Below are 14,611 nucleotides of genomic sequence, written 5' to 3'. Positions count from 1 at the left end.
AAAAATATTTATTTATTTATTATGTATACAATATTCTTTCTGTGTATATGCCTGAAGGCCAGAAGAGGGCACCAGACCCCATTACAGATGGTTGTGAGCCACCATGTGGTTGCTAGGAATTGAATTCAGGACGAGCAGGCAATGCTCTTAACCGCTAAGCCATCTCTCCAGCCCTACTCTTCCTTAATTGACACAAAGAATTCTCCAGTGAGCTCTTCTAAATCTTAGGATTTTCTTTGAGGAATGATTTTAACTTATGGGTCCAACTTAGATGTTGGTGGTAATTTCCTAATTCTCATATCAGTTTTTATATTTGTTCTGAAGTGCATTTATCAATATTTAATTTTCAGATTTGATTGACAAAATTCTCATAATCATTTTAAAGATTTTCATTTTTTATTAATGTGTTTGTGTCTGTGTGAGTGTATGCCACATGAGTGCAGGGCCCAAAGAGGCCAGAGAGGGCGTCAGATCCACAGAGCCAGAGTAAGCGGTAGCCGTGAGCTGGGAATGTGGACCCTCTGGGTGAACATGCAGTGCTGTTAGCTGCTGCAGCTCCCGTCACAACTTAAAAAACAACTGTGATAAAAAGTACTAACAGGCTTGGTGGTGATGGCACACACCTTTAATCCCAGCACTCGGGAGGCAGAGGCAGGGGGGTCTCTGAGTTCAAGGCCAGGCTGGTCTACAAAGTAAGTTCCGGGACAGCCAAGGCTACACAGAGAAACCCTGCCACGTTGGTCATTATAAAACATGTCGGTGGTTCTTGAGCACTTTTACATATAAAACGCTATGGTGAAGGAGTCTCTAGATTTCCTCAGCCTGCAAACCTGAAACTCTACACCCATCAAACAGTTCTCCATTTCCCTTCCCAGAACTCTTAATCTCCTCTGTTCTCCCGTTTCTCTGTAGGTTTTGATATGTGCACGCTGTACCGATGTGCTTTCATTCCTAGTATTGGGTATCTGTCTCCTTGGTCAGGACGCTAATTTCATTACCATTTTAAAGAAATGCCTTTATGCTTGGTTCGACTACATTTGTTCTCCGTTCGTTCATTTATTGTCTGTATAGTTCATTAGATTTAGTTTGCTGTTCCTGAGAGAAACATCTAGAACATTGGCTTCTAGTCTTTCTGGACTCATGGTCAGGTTTCTAACATAAATAACTGCATCAGACAAGTTTTAAGACATTATTAGTATTTTAACCATCATTTAAAATTATACACTATTACCTATTTTCTCCTGAATTTCTATTTGTAGTAATTTTTCTTCTGTATAAAGATTTTTTTTGTGTTTGATGAGGTCATCTATGTAGCCAGGATCCTCCTACTTCAGCTTCCCAAATGCTGGGGTTGCCTGTCCTGCTTTGCCCAATTCAATCTAAGCTATAACTGTCTATACCTTAGAGTGTCTAGTGACCTAGTGACAATAGCTTCTGACACAAGCAAAATTGAAAAATTCTTTGGTTTTCCACAGATCTCAGATAAAGCAGATCCAAGATTGTTTCCACTTCTTTTGATGAAATTAAAAGCATCACAAAGTGAAGGCAGACAGTCTTCTGCTCAGTTGTATCCAATAAACCCACTATAAAACTCAAAGATTTGGCAACAAGAATTAGTTTGGAAAGGCTAGGGAGTGTAGTTAGTTGGTAAGAGTGCTAAGCTAGTATGCATGGAGCCCTGGGTTTGAGCCCTCCTACCACTGGGATAAGGAGGATAGGAAGCTCAGATCAAGCTTACCCCTGACTACATATCAAAGTTGAGACCAACCTGGACTCCCTGAGGCCCCAATTCAAAACAACAAAAGTAGCCCAAACCTTTCACTATGGAAACATATTCTGAAATTTAACAGTGGCTTTCATTAAAAAAAAAAAAAAAGAAGCCAGGCGGTAGAGGCGCACACCTTTAATCCCAGAACTCAGGAGGTAGAGGCAGGCAGATCTCTGTGAGTTTGAGGCCAGCCTGGTCTCAAGAGTGAGTTCCAGGACAGGCTCCAAAGTTACACAGTGAAACCCTGTCTTGAAAAGCCAAAAACCAACCAAACAAACCAAACAAACAAATTAACCAAGTAACTAATGCTCAAATCTGCTCTGATCCTCACTTTAGAAAGGCTACCTGGGTACTACCTACAAGCCCTGCTTCTGGTCTGGTAAAGGCACAGGGTCATAGGTGTAAATGCTGCTTTATCACTGTGCCTTAGGGCTGCGGCTACCACCTGGGTGGAAAGCTTCCTTGAGCCAGCCTTCCCAGGAGTCTAAGCGTTGGCTATGCATTCTCCCCAACACAGGGATCTCTTGGTCTTTCGTGGTGATGAGCTCTGCTCAGTCCAGCACATTTGCTATGTGAACTGGAAGGAAAGGCAGTGGATCCAGATGGTCCCAGGCATCAAAGATGAGCTGTAAGACCTTGGTGGCCCAGGGCCTTTCTTAGGCTGAATATGCCCGACAAGGCTTTTCCCTTTTCTTTTTTTAAAAAAAAAATATATATATTTATTTATTTATTATGTATGCAATATTCTTTTTGTGTGTATGCCTGAAGGCCAGAAGAGGGCACCAGACCTCATTACAGATGGTTGTGAGCCACCATGTGGCTGCTGGGAATTGAACTCAGGATCTTTGGAAGAGCAGGCAATGCTCTTAACCACTGAGCCATCTCTCCAGCCCCAGCTTTTCCCTTTTCAATATTAGGAAGGTGTAATGAGTCTTTCTCTGTCCTGCTTGCCAGTTTACAAATAATGAACAGAAACTTCTAACTAATTAAGAAGGCTCAGATTACACCTATACCTCCTGCCTAGCTATTGGCTATTTATTACACCAATTACAGCAATCACCTTCACACAGTATCCCACAACAGGACGGACGTTGCAGGTACAGTTTATCTTCCCCAACTCCTCCCTCAAGACAAGATTTCTCTCTGTAGTTTGTCTTGAAACCAGGCTGATCTCTTAACTCACCTCTGCCTGCCTCTGCCTCTCGAGTGCTGGGTTTAAGGACATGCGCCACCATGGCCTAGCCGGTTTATCATTTTATAAAGGAAGGAAACACAGACACTCCTGAGTCACACCATATGCCAGGCACCTTCACAACACAATTTCCCCAAACTTCCAAGCCCTGTATGCTGCTACAGTAGCCTTTACTCACTGGGGAGGAGACCAAGGTTGGAGGAAGCTTAGCAAGCCAGGCGGGGGTCCAGCCAGGGTAAATGCTTGTCTGCTGCACATTCTAACGTGCAGATTAAATCAACATGGAGTAGACACTGGTTTGCGGTTAAACTTTAGCTCGGGGCACAGGTAAAGCACTCGGGGACAGCACAGATGCAGTTTACTATGCCCAAAGCTACATCTGGCCAGACAGGAGCCTAATGCCACAGGCTTCTGCTGCTGTCTCTGTTTCCAAATGTGGAGTCCCAGACCAAAGCAGAGGGGCGATGCATTCAAACTCACAAGAAAACAGAGTGAGTGGATAATCGCAGGCTAATTAAAAAAAAAATTTTTTTTGGTTGTCTGTTGCTATTAAATCCTATTTTTAAACTTTTCCTAAAACTCTTCATAATTGGAAAGGTAAAACGTTGAGGACACTTTTGGGTCTTCTTTCTGTATTTAAAAAATGATTTCTCAATGAGGCTTGATTTCTCCAGGCTTAGTGGCTACAGCTGCCTGTGACCAGACATAGGACTAGTAGCCTCAGCCCCTCTTTAGATATGTTTACCAGTTGAAGCCAGGGTTTCCTTGACATGAGTATTCTTTATTTTGTGTGTGTGTGGGAGGATGGTTCGAGACAGGGTTTCTCCATAATAGCTCTGCCTGTCCTGGAACTTGCTCTGTAGACCAGGCTGGCCTTGAACCTGGAGATGCCCCTGCCTCTGCCTCCCAAGTGTTGGGATTAAAGGGTTCACCACCACCACTAATGACACAAAGTATTCTTTAAAAAGTTATTTTTTGGTTAGAAAAATGAAGGGAAAAACAACTTATGCTTTATCCATTACAAAAGCTTCCCCAAGGATTTAGAGCCAAAATAACCATGCCATCCTAAATATGGTTACTTTCCTAGTTTTAAAATAGTAAACAACAAATTATTTTAGATATTAATTCTATTCATATAATGTCTACTAAAAATAAACAACTTCATTTTGATGCTAATTCTATACTGGGTTTAAAGGAACAAGAGCCACATCCACCCCACCCCATACAAGGTTTCTCTGTGGAACAGTCCTGACTGCTGACTGTCTGAGAACTCATTCGGTAGACCAGGCTGGCCTCGAACTCAGAGATCTGCCTGTCTCTGCCTCCCGAATGCTAGGATTAAAGGTGTGCGCTACCAATGTGCAGTCAAGAGCCACATTTTTTTTTTTTGAGACAGGGTTTCTCTGTGGCTTTGGAGCCTGTCCTGGAACTAGCTCTGTAGACCAGGCTGGTCTCGAACTCACAGAGATCCGCCTGCCTCGGCCTCCCAAGAGCCACATTTTAATGCGCAACACACACACACATCACGACTTTCTTGGTTACTGAGATCATGATTAGAACATGAAAATATGATGCCAGTTAAGTATCAAAAGCTACAAAAACACCAGGTTATCTCCATCACTGATGACTACCTTTCCAGTCTCAACCTTTAAACATATCCTTTTTAGTTTTTAGTTCTTGGCAAAATTATGCACCTGGCGTGAACAGTATGTATCTTGAAGGAAGCAGTACGTGATGGTAAAGTCTTAGAACATGTGGAGAGGAGCATGTTAAACTAGCAGAGACAGCGACACTGCCACCCGAGGCCCTCCATCTCCTGATGACTATCTGAAAGGGAACAGCTAATCACAAATAAGAAGGGGTAGGTAGAATTCCTTTGATTTTCACTGGGATACGTTAGGTGGCAGGGACTATACTATTAACACACACACACACACACACACACACACACACACACACACACACACACACACACACAAAACCCTGCCAGGAGGAAACCAACTGTACTGGGGAAGACGTCTGCTCAACAAACCCTTCTGTTAAGAGAATAAGCCAGCTGACAGCTGTGCCACCAGGAAAGCCCTTTAACCAGTGAAGTTCAGGGGTAGGAATGTAATGAGCACATGGCGTGAGTAAACATTTCTCCAATTCCATACGCACTACAAAAGAATCCCAAAGTACATAGAGCAAAATCTAAGCTGATGGAAGGGAGAAGCCGAGAACTGAACGAAAGCAGTTGAAGCCTCAACACTAACCTTTCTCAGGGGTAAATCAGACAGAAGAGAAGCATGGAAAGAGCGGAACTGGACGCATCAACCAAGCAGACACAGCTGACACTACAGAGCACTGTCATGGCAGAATCCAGGTCTTCTGGGGGGGGGGGGCACTGAGCACCCTCTGCGACAGACGCAGTGTGCTATTAAGGAAGTCCCGGAACATTAAACAGGTTAAAAAAAATCACAAAAACTCTCACTTTCTTCAACCAACTAATGGGTCTAGAAGAACTGAAGATGAAACTGAAAATTTGTGACAGATTTGGAAGGGTTTAAACAACGGAACTGCTAAACAATCGGTGTGTCAAAGAAATCACAGGGGAGAGGAGAGATTAGCAAATAGAATTAAATATGGTTAGGTGAAATAATACTTGAAGATTTCTGGCTATGAGCATTTATATTTTAAGAAGCTGCCAAGCATGCACTGATAATCCCACGTCCTCAGGACTCTGAGACAGAAGAGTCTCTGAGTTCATGAGTCCCAGGCAGGCCTGGGTACATAGGCAGACTTTGTTTCCAGACAAAACAAAAAAACTCTCCAAAGACTGAATATCAATAACCTAATCTTTCATTTTAAAGGAAGAAAAACAAGCCAGTGTCCTGGTGCACCCCTTTAATCTTGGCACTTGGGAGGCAGAGGCAGGTGGATCTTTGTGAGTACAGCCTGGTCTACATTCAGAGTTCCAGCCAATCAAGGCCACGATGAGAGGCAGAGAGGACGAGTGACTGAGCACTAGGAACTACAGGAGCACACCCCTGTGAGAACACCAGTAAACCTGACACTTTATAGGAAGAACAGCCTGGCCCATATGGGTTCATAACATCTAAAGAATCACCATCAGCTCTTACACGCTTCCAAACTACAGAACACACTTGTGAGGCCAGCATTACAATGATACCACAGCAGAACAAAGATAAACAAAGGAAACTTTAGACCGGTATCTCTTATCAAACCAAAGAAAATCATCAGCAAAATCCTAGCAAACTGGACCCGCACTGTAAACCGATCCTTACGGTGAGATTATCACGGCTGCGCTGTTGGTGCAGCTTAGATCTACAGCAACTGCTCAAAGCACCTGGGAGGACTGCAGGTCTGAGGCCATCCTGGACTGCACGGTCAAATCCTGTCTCAAAAAAGGTCAGTATCATGTACTATCTTTCCTCGAGATCATTGCAAGAGACATGGAGACAACTGATACCCTAAAAAATTGGCATCTAAAAGTCCTGTGATAAAACACCCCAGACTCTAGGAATATATTACTGTCTCAACTTGATGGAGACTCCTATAGAGAACTTCACACTCAATGCTGACAAACTGAAATCTCCCTTCCGTCACCAAAAGTGTAACAAAACATGAAAATCAGTTCACATCCTTTATATTCAACATATAATATATGTTAGCAGGTGTGAGGTTTCCTTGTAGGTGAGGAAATATTCTTGAATCCAGAGACCTGTGATGGTTGCACAGCCTGTGCATACCCACAGAAACATGGTATTTCAGGGATGCTAAAGTGGAAGGCCAAGAATTTACTGCTCAAGCGTTTACAAATGTTTTACAAATGCCCACCATCCTTTAAGCATGCAACATGACAAAATAACACATTTTCTTCAATAAGGCAACAATATTTCATTACCACATGCTGAACTGGCTCCTGACTACACTCCTGAAATGTGTAATGTACACACTAAGCAGAGGAGCATCTTGGTTTGGAAGTCCTTACAACCCTCTCCTTCATTCCATAAATTAATTTATTGAGCACTTACTACATGCAAAGCACACTCCCAGGTATGGGGATACAATAGGGGAGCAACAGTTCAAAGTTTTCAATGTGGAGCTAACGTCCTAGTGAAGGCGCATGGATCACACACAAAGGAAGAAGTTACCAGAGTGGATGGCATCCTTTAAGATAAAATGGAGAAAACCATTAGCTGAGCACTAAGGGAGCAGTGTCACACGGGATGTCTCTGCTCTGCTCAGGTTAAACACCAGCAGCCATGTTCTCCCTGCCCTCTTATAAAGTCACGAGCACATCCTGTGTGTGGTATCAAATCAGCCTCCGAAACATATGTTGGTAAAAGACACTTGCACACGGTACTTTTATTTTATTATTTATTTATTTTAATACAAAGCTTTGGCATTAGCAATTTTATGAAAAAATAAAATGTACTAAAAATAAATGCTTGTGTGGCATGATTGGTAAATGATGCACAAAAATAGGTTCTTTTTTCCTTCAAGGCAATCAGTCAGAAAGCAGTGTTTTTCCTTCTTCAAAACCATTCTACCCTATGGAATAAAAGGGAAAACAGAGATCATTAATTAGTTCAAGGGTGGTTGTCAACATTCTAAAACAAAAGAGATGTGATCCTAACTGCAGGGTGGCCTGGGACTGTCCCCAGCCCTAGTGTCTCCCTGAGACTAGCAGTTTCCGAGTGGTCGTCTGAGCAGCGCGTCATCTTAGAAGTGTTTTAATATTCCCAGAATGAACAGGAAAAAGACAGGCTAACAGTCTAACACACAGGAGTAGCTGTTATCCAAGCTGGTTTTGAGTTGCTGATTTTACTGTTCTTTACCATTCTAGACTACCAAGGCTATAAAGGGAGCTGAAAAACAAACTTTCTGTTCCAGGAATCTCTCAGGTTTTGGGTACACTGATTGTTATCTTAATGTTTTGGTAACAGGTGTTAAAGAGTGCCTGCAGTCTTCTGAAAAGTTTCTTGGTACCCCCAGGATCCTGTTGTCTTCTTTGCAGCTCCTGGCCCTGTAAGACCACTTTCTGGTCCTTTGCACTTGGCTTATTCCCTAAGCAGGGGCTCTCTACCTTCATGTCTGGTTCATTTCCACTGCCTAAATCATGCCATCAGTTCTGATACTTTTCTCTGTGCTTAGGATCCATGAAACTAAACTTCTCTGGCCACAATTGTTGCCCTCAGTGTTCTGTGGAGCAATCAGGGCTAAGCAGTGTAGAGAGGAGTTGGGAGCAAAGGCACTGGCCTGCATCCCACTGTCCTCCCCAAGAATCTATGAGGGACCACTCGACCCCTCTCAGTCTCAGTATTACCCTGTGTCTAAACACACTAGAGATTGGCTAAAGGAGAATAAATATGACAAGAGGGAAGAAGACTCACTCCAAGAATACATCTCAGAAAGTAATGTTAAGTATTCTTGGTAACATAAAAAACAAAGATGGATGCTAGTCTGACCAAGAGTATTTGACTGAAAAAGTAAACATCTCAAATTCTTAACTAGTGTTTCACATACTGCTCCTGACGTCAGTAGGGAAGTAAAGTATAAGATGGCTCACATGACAGGTGTGGCAGACAGTGAGAGCCACTTTTGTTTTAGTCATGTATGAGGGAGGGCTAGGTCACAAAGTCAGACAGATCTCACTCTGGGAGATGGTGAAAAAGAAGTCTGGAAACTATAGTGGTATATTCTTCAGGAAACTCTGCTTTTGAAATTCAAAGTCCAGCAAGAGGCAACTAGAAAGCGATCCTAATCCTTGTCACAGGGGCTCTGATTCCACCTAACAGTTATGTGACTCAAAGGGAGACCTGCCTCTCACAGACCTAAACTGTAGCTTCTGGAGAGCTCATATGGACAACTCTGCCCGAGAGAAGTTGTTTTCTTCATTGAGTCCAGTCCTCCGCGAGGCCTCAGGGTTCTAGAACTACAGCCAACCTTGCAGTCTTTCCGCACTGGTTGTGCAGTATGAGGCTACCGTGAGCACAAAGGAGTGTGCAGTCCACAGCAGATCCTCCTTGCTCCAGCAGTTCTTGGGACAGACACCTTGAGACACCTCTGCCGTCTTCTTCCTCCTTTCTAAGCAAAGATGTCCAATGACTCTATTTTCAGACTTTTCTATCAACACTGTGCTGATCTGCCAGTGTCCTAAGACAGAAGCCTAGCTAGCTGGCTGTGTGGTGCACACCAGAAAGCAGGAGTAATGAGCAGAATTAAGAAATAGTCAGTACAGAGAAAAACAGGATCATCACTGCTTTTAACTGGCTGATAAATATCTACAACAACACCTGGAAAAGCTCACCAGAACTATCAGTGAGGTGTGGGATCCATCTACCTGCTCAAGAGTCCAGAAGCCAGGACTTCTCTGTATTAGATCCCAGCACAGATCTATACGATCACATTAATCTCGGCACATGCATTTCCTGCTGCCCAGACCAGTGAAAAAATCCCGAGTATCTGAGCTACATATCTCTGCAAATCTTAAGATGTCATTTTTTTTTTTTAGAATCAGAGTCTATAGACTAAGAGATGGGCCCTAGATATATAGTCTAACTTCCCACTCAACTTAAAAATCTCTCCTACATCATCTACTTATGTGTTCCTCAAATAAAAACAAGGATGGAACTTTCTCACAGAGAAGGGAGATGGCAGGTGCTGGATTTCACAAGGCCTATCTGAATAAGTAGAACAACAAACTCCTGTGGGAATGCCGTTCAACAGTCTTGCTGCTGTAGGCACCGAGAATCACAAGGGTGAGGAAGATGCTAAAGCCAAAGTCCTTTTGCTCTGCATTTCACTTCTTTGACCATCACCCTATTTATGCATGCAGTCTCAGATTTCCCCAGATTTGTGTGCAGTGTTAAAAGTTTTTGAGGCACAATTAGTTACAGAAGCATACTTAATAAGTACTCTTTCACTGAACACAGGACTCCAAAATACACAATTTCTGAAGCAGGCAATAGCATTGAATCCTTGGTAAATGTTATCCATGAACAAGGTCAAGACGATTGTTGTGCCCCTGTCTTGGCTGCCCCCTGGTGGTAATCAATGTACTTACAGCAAAAAGCAAGGGGGTCTGGACCTGCCTGGGTTCTGCATGGCTGCCCTAACATCTGCCAGGCTGGCTGCTCTTGCCTACAGGGTTTGTGAATGAGCACACTGCACTGCTGAAGCTGTCAGGAAAGAAGACTGTCCTCATGGGTGCTTTTGTGCTGGGGTTACTGTCAGTTTCTAGATAGTCACTAAAATGTCAACACATTTTCCCATCTGTTTATTGACAGTTGGACAGGTTAAATTAGAATGATGGGATGATTAAAATTAGAAAGGACCCCATTTTGGCTATAAATTTATTGGCATTTAAGGGAAAATGAGTACATAGATTAAAAAAAAATCCATGAACAAGAAATTTAAAAATTGCTATTTTTTTGTTTGTTTTTTTTTGAGACAGGGTTTCTCTGTGTAACAGACCTGGTTGTCCTGGAACTTTCTTTGTAAACCAGGTTGGCCTCAAACTCACAGAGATCCACCTGCCTCTGCCTCCCAAGTGCTGGGATTAAAGGCATGAACCACCATGCCCAACTTGCTAAAAAGCTTTTATCTGGAATAAAATAATTTAGGAATTTCCACCAACCGTTTAGAGACACACTTTCACAGAGTAAAACTGATCTTTGTCTCCCACAATAAAATGGTCTTTTTAAAAAAATCACGTGATTCATGCTTGCAAAAGCAACAAGACCCCTAAGTCACATAGAAGCTCACAATGGAAAGAAAAACATTCTAAAAATATAACCTAAGATACTCACCACTAATATTTTGGTGACTATCTTTTCATGTACCCTCAGGTGTGTACACACACAGGTGCAGGCACGCACACACTCACTCAATGTTCTCTCTAAATGAGATTATGGATGCTGTCCTTTAGGATGGCTTTGAAGGCAAAGAAGTAACAGTCGAATGAACAATGGCAAATCATCCATCTACAAAGGCTAATGGGCGAAGGCTGACCAAGACATGGCTGTGAAGACCCATGGCTTAGGTTCTGAGTAATGCACCTATGCATGGAACTGAAGCAGTATGACCCAGGCAATTGGGTTTCTAGTTAAGCATTCTCAAAAACATCTGATGTATAGACTGAGCATCTGGGAAGATTCTGAGTGAGAGGACCATTAAATTGTCTAGTAGTTCTACAGAAGTGCCCAGGGCATCACTATTTATTTGTACTGGTTGTTACTCATGGTTGGATTTTTAAAAATATTTAATTACATTTACTTACTTTATGTGCTGGTGTGTGTGTGTGTGTGTGTGTGTGTGTGTGTGTGTGTGTATGGTATTTGCAATGGCATGTGTGTGGAGGTCAGAGGGCAACTTGCAGTAATTATTTTTTTCTTCTACAAGGTAGATTCTGTGACTGAACTCAAGTCAGGCTTAGCAGCAAGCGCCTTTACCCACTGAATCATATCACCAGCCCCCTCACTGGTAAAATCTTAAGAACTGGGCTTTGTTGGGCTGTGGTAGTGCACTCCTTTAATCCAAGCAGTCAGGAGGCAGAGGCCAGTCTGGTCTACAGAGTGAGTCCAGGATAGCCAGAGCTATGTACTGAGACCTTGTCTTGAAAAGAAGACAAAAAAAAATAACTGGGCTTATTATCCGGTTTGACTGGGAATAAACAAGACAGTGGCTGCAGACCAGACAATGACTTCACTGAATGGAAGTGTTTTTGAAACCATGGGCGACCACAGCGTTCCTAGGCACTGTAACTAATTTCAAGGACAAAGTTAAACTAATTTGTTTTATTAAAAGTAGATGGCCATCTTTTAAATTTTAAATTATGTTTATCTATATTTTTACCTCCGTGTGCACATGTACATGTGCCATGGTGTGTGTGTATGTGTAGGTCAGAGGACAACTTGTGGAAGTTGGATTGAGCTCAGGTCCTCAGGCTTGGCAGCAAGTGTCTTCCCTGCTGCGCCACACTCCTGGTCCCAGACGGCCATCTTATTCACAGAACTGTAGCAGAATCTCAGCGGAGCTAGTTTGGCTAACATTTATTGAGCACTTATTACGTATTAGGCACTGTACTAAGTCCATAGCCCTATGATGTAGACTAGTCATTATTTGCTTATTTTGATGATTAAATCATCTTCAGATAAATTAAAATGCCCAATGGAAAATGGGGTTGCTGAGTGAGAGTCAAACCTAGGTGTGACTGACTCTAGAATCTGAGCAACTGATACCGTGTTCTGACGGAAAACTGTATCTAGCAGTGTCCACAGAAGTAGCTAGCTCCTGACCAATGGACAGGCGAAGGCTATTCATATAAAGGGTGAAGAACACCAATGTATCACAATAGCCTCTCAGCATGTGCGGGGTCACGGATGACAGAAGATATTTCTTGCAAGATTTTTGTCAACAGATCAGGTTGGAGATAGTATGTCAGAGAAGTGAAAGTTTTGTGTTTCTAAGGTTAAACATTATTAATTATTCCAGGAGATCGTTTACTGTTGACTACTTAAAATGCTACGCCATACTCCGATATGGAAAGCACACAATGTGCACCAGCAGCAATGTAGGCTCAAATCTGGGCACTGGCCCAGGGCTGTGCCCATCTCTAAGTAGTATGAATACTCAGGTAAAAGAGAGGACTGAATAGTAAAACAAAGGAAAATCAAACCCTTCTATTATCCTATCACTGTGGGATGCTACTTCTGGGAAATCATTGCATCAAAAGGACTAAGATATCTATCCTACAGTAGCCCTTGACATGCAGCGGCTGCCAGCATTCCTAGCTCTGTGCATTCCTTGTGGGAAGGTCATCTCACCATTAAGAAGCCTGACTGGTGTTCTTCCTTGTGGAGGCCAACTTTGCCTTTCTGTAACCTATCTTTGACAGACAGTCTATTTTGACATCTCTACCTCCCAACTGTTCTGAGAGCAGTAGATTTGCTTCCCGCTTCTTTCCTGTCCTTGACCATAGGCAAAGGTCTTAGCATGCTCCCGAAAGTTGACTACAGCTCCTGGTAAAATCTATGAGCACACACAGAGTGGGGCTATTCCTGTGACATACTAAGACTGTTCTGGTGTCCTGGCACGTGCATGACGCTGTGGATCCAGCCTGTACTAAAGAGAGCCTCCAGAGTTTTGCTCATATATGCTGGTCTTACTGAACAAAATGAATTCCCATTCTGTGTGACTAAAAATAGATGGCTCATGAAATAAATTTTTTGTTAACTATGATCCCACTGGGATCAGCATGAAGCAGGTGGGAAGCCAAGTCTCACCACCTTCATGAAAATTACATGTTTTCTTGGGGTCATCTGGCACATGCAATCCAAAAAACAATTTGTTACTTACTCATTAGCATTCAAGCTAGCTGTGGCTCTGATGATCATGTAGCAGAGCGTGAGAGCACTGAGGAGGCCAAAACTGGCAATAATAAACCATTCTTCTGTTGACAAAGGAAAGGGAGGAAATCACTCTGGGGAGAAGATTTAAGTCAAATCGATGTCAACACTTCCCTCAAATGCAACGAAGTAGACGTCAACGGAGGTGTAAGCCAAGGCTGGCTCAAAGAAGTCAAGCAGGAGGAAGTTTGCCAGAAAGCTACTAACTAGAGAAGGTTAGTGGAGTACTGGGAAAAGCTGCAAGGAGAAAGGAAAGCATGGCTCAACCGTTTCTTTCAGTTTCGATCCAGAAGTACATGAGGAGTGTGACCACCAAAAGGCACAGGAAAATTATGTAGGAGAACTGTACATGGACATAGGTATCACTGTGAATTTAAATGACAGTAGAACAATCATACTTAAAATAGTTTCTCAAATTTCCTTTTTGTCATTTCTGCATTATTCTAAAATTCAATCATAGAAAAGGGTTAGGAGCATGGAGTGGGGCTCTCAAGTCTTCGTGTATGCTAATCGGAAAGCTGCTCTTTCAAGACACTCACATTTGCATTTTCTCTTATCTATCAGTTTACAGTATTCCTACTAAAAAGACACATCACAATTGTGCCAAGAAAACAGGTCCAGGGCCCCTGCTGGGAAGTAAAACTTGTCCTTCTGTCTAAAGAAAAGTAGGAGGGGCCGTGACTGACAAGGTATGCAGAAGTCAAAATCAAAGACATGCATACATGGGGATAGAGGGAGACTAACCTTGGGGCCTGAGAACCAATCTGACTTGCTCCAAAGTCATAACTATAATATGTTGTCAAGGATAAACTAAATTGGGAAGGTTTAACAAAGTAATCCTATAAAATCCCTCTATGCCTGTAACAAGGCACGACGAATGTTCACAGGCAAAGCTGTGCCTACTGGACTGCTGCTTCATTTTCACATTTTTTAGTTTAGTATACAAAATAATGCTTTCATATGACTTCATATACGTAATATAGTTATTTCTTTCAAAACTTTTAATTTTCAATTATGTGTATGTGTGTGCATATGTATATGTAAGCATATGTGCCCACGGAGGTCAGAAGGTGTGGGACCCCCTGGAGCTGGAGTTACCTCAGGTGGGTGCTAAGAACTGAACTTGGGTTCTCGAAAAGACTATCAAGGGCTCCTAGCAACCCCACTTTGGGTATTTCTTAGTCTGGGTTCATGAATTCCAAAACTGCATAAACTGTGTGTGAGCAGCCCCCCCCC

At 42.7% G+C, this 14,611-nt stretch overlaps 1 protein-coding gene across 3 annotated transcripts in view; it reads right to left on the bottom strand.

Moving 5' to 3' along the window:
- Rnf130 (ring finger protein 130) overlaps nt 1–14,611 on the bottom strand; it is a 109,359-nt gene that overhangs the window by 13,319 nt on the left and 81,429 nt on the right. The window contains exons 8-9 of one of the 3 annotated variants that reach the window (XM_050158558.1): nt 13,326–13,419; nt 7,322–7,517 (exon numbers count right to left, since the gene is read on the bottom strand). The exons of 1 other annotated variant lie outside the window; for it this stretch is intronic. In XM_050158558.1, the coding sequence (XP_050014515.1) occupies nt 7,502–7,517; nt 13,326–13,419 (110 nt within the window). In that variant the 3' untranslated portion in view covers nt 7,322–7,501. Of the gene's footprint in view, nt 1–7,321; nt 7,518–13,325; nt 13,420–14,611 lie in introns of those variants that run through there. One more of the 3 variants, XM_050158561.1, reaches the window with a different exon arrangement.

This window comes from Alexandromys fortis, unplaced genomic scaffold (assembly GCF_014885135.2).
Source record: "Alexandromys fortis isolate MF-2015 unplaced genomic scaffold, M_Fortis_MF-2015_v1.1 scaffold_99, whole genome shotgun sequence".
Classification (NCBI taxonomy): Eukaryota; Metazoa; Chordata; class Mammalia; order Rodentia; family Cricetidae; genus Alexandromys; species Alexandromys fortis.
Note: the sequence above shows the minus strand (reverse complement) of the source record. Positions and strands in the feature narration are given on the sequence as shown.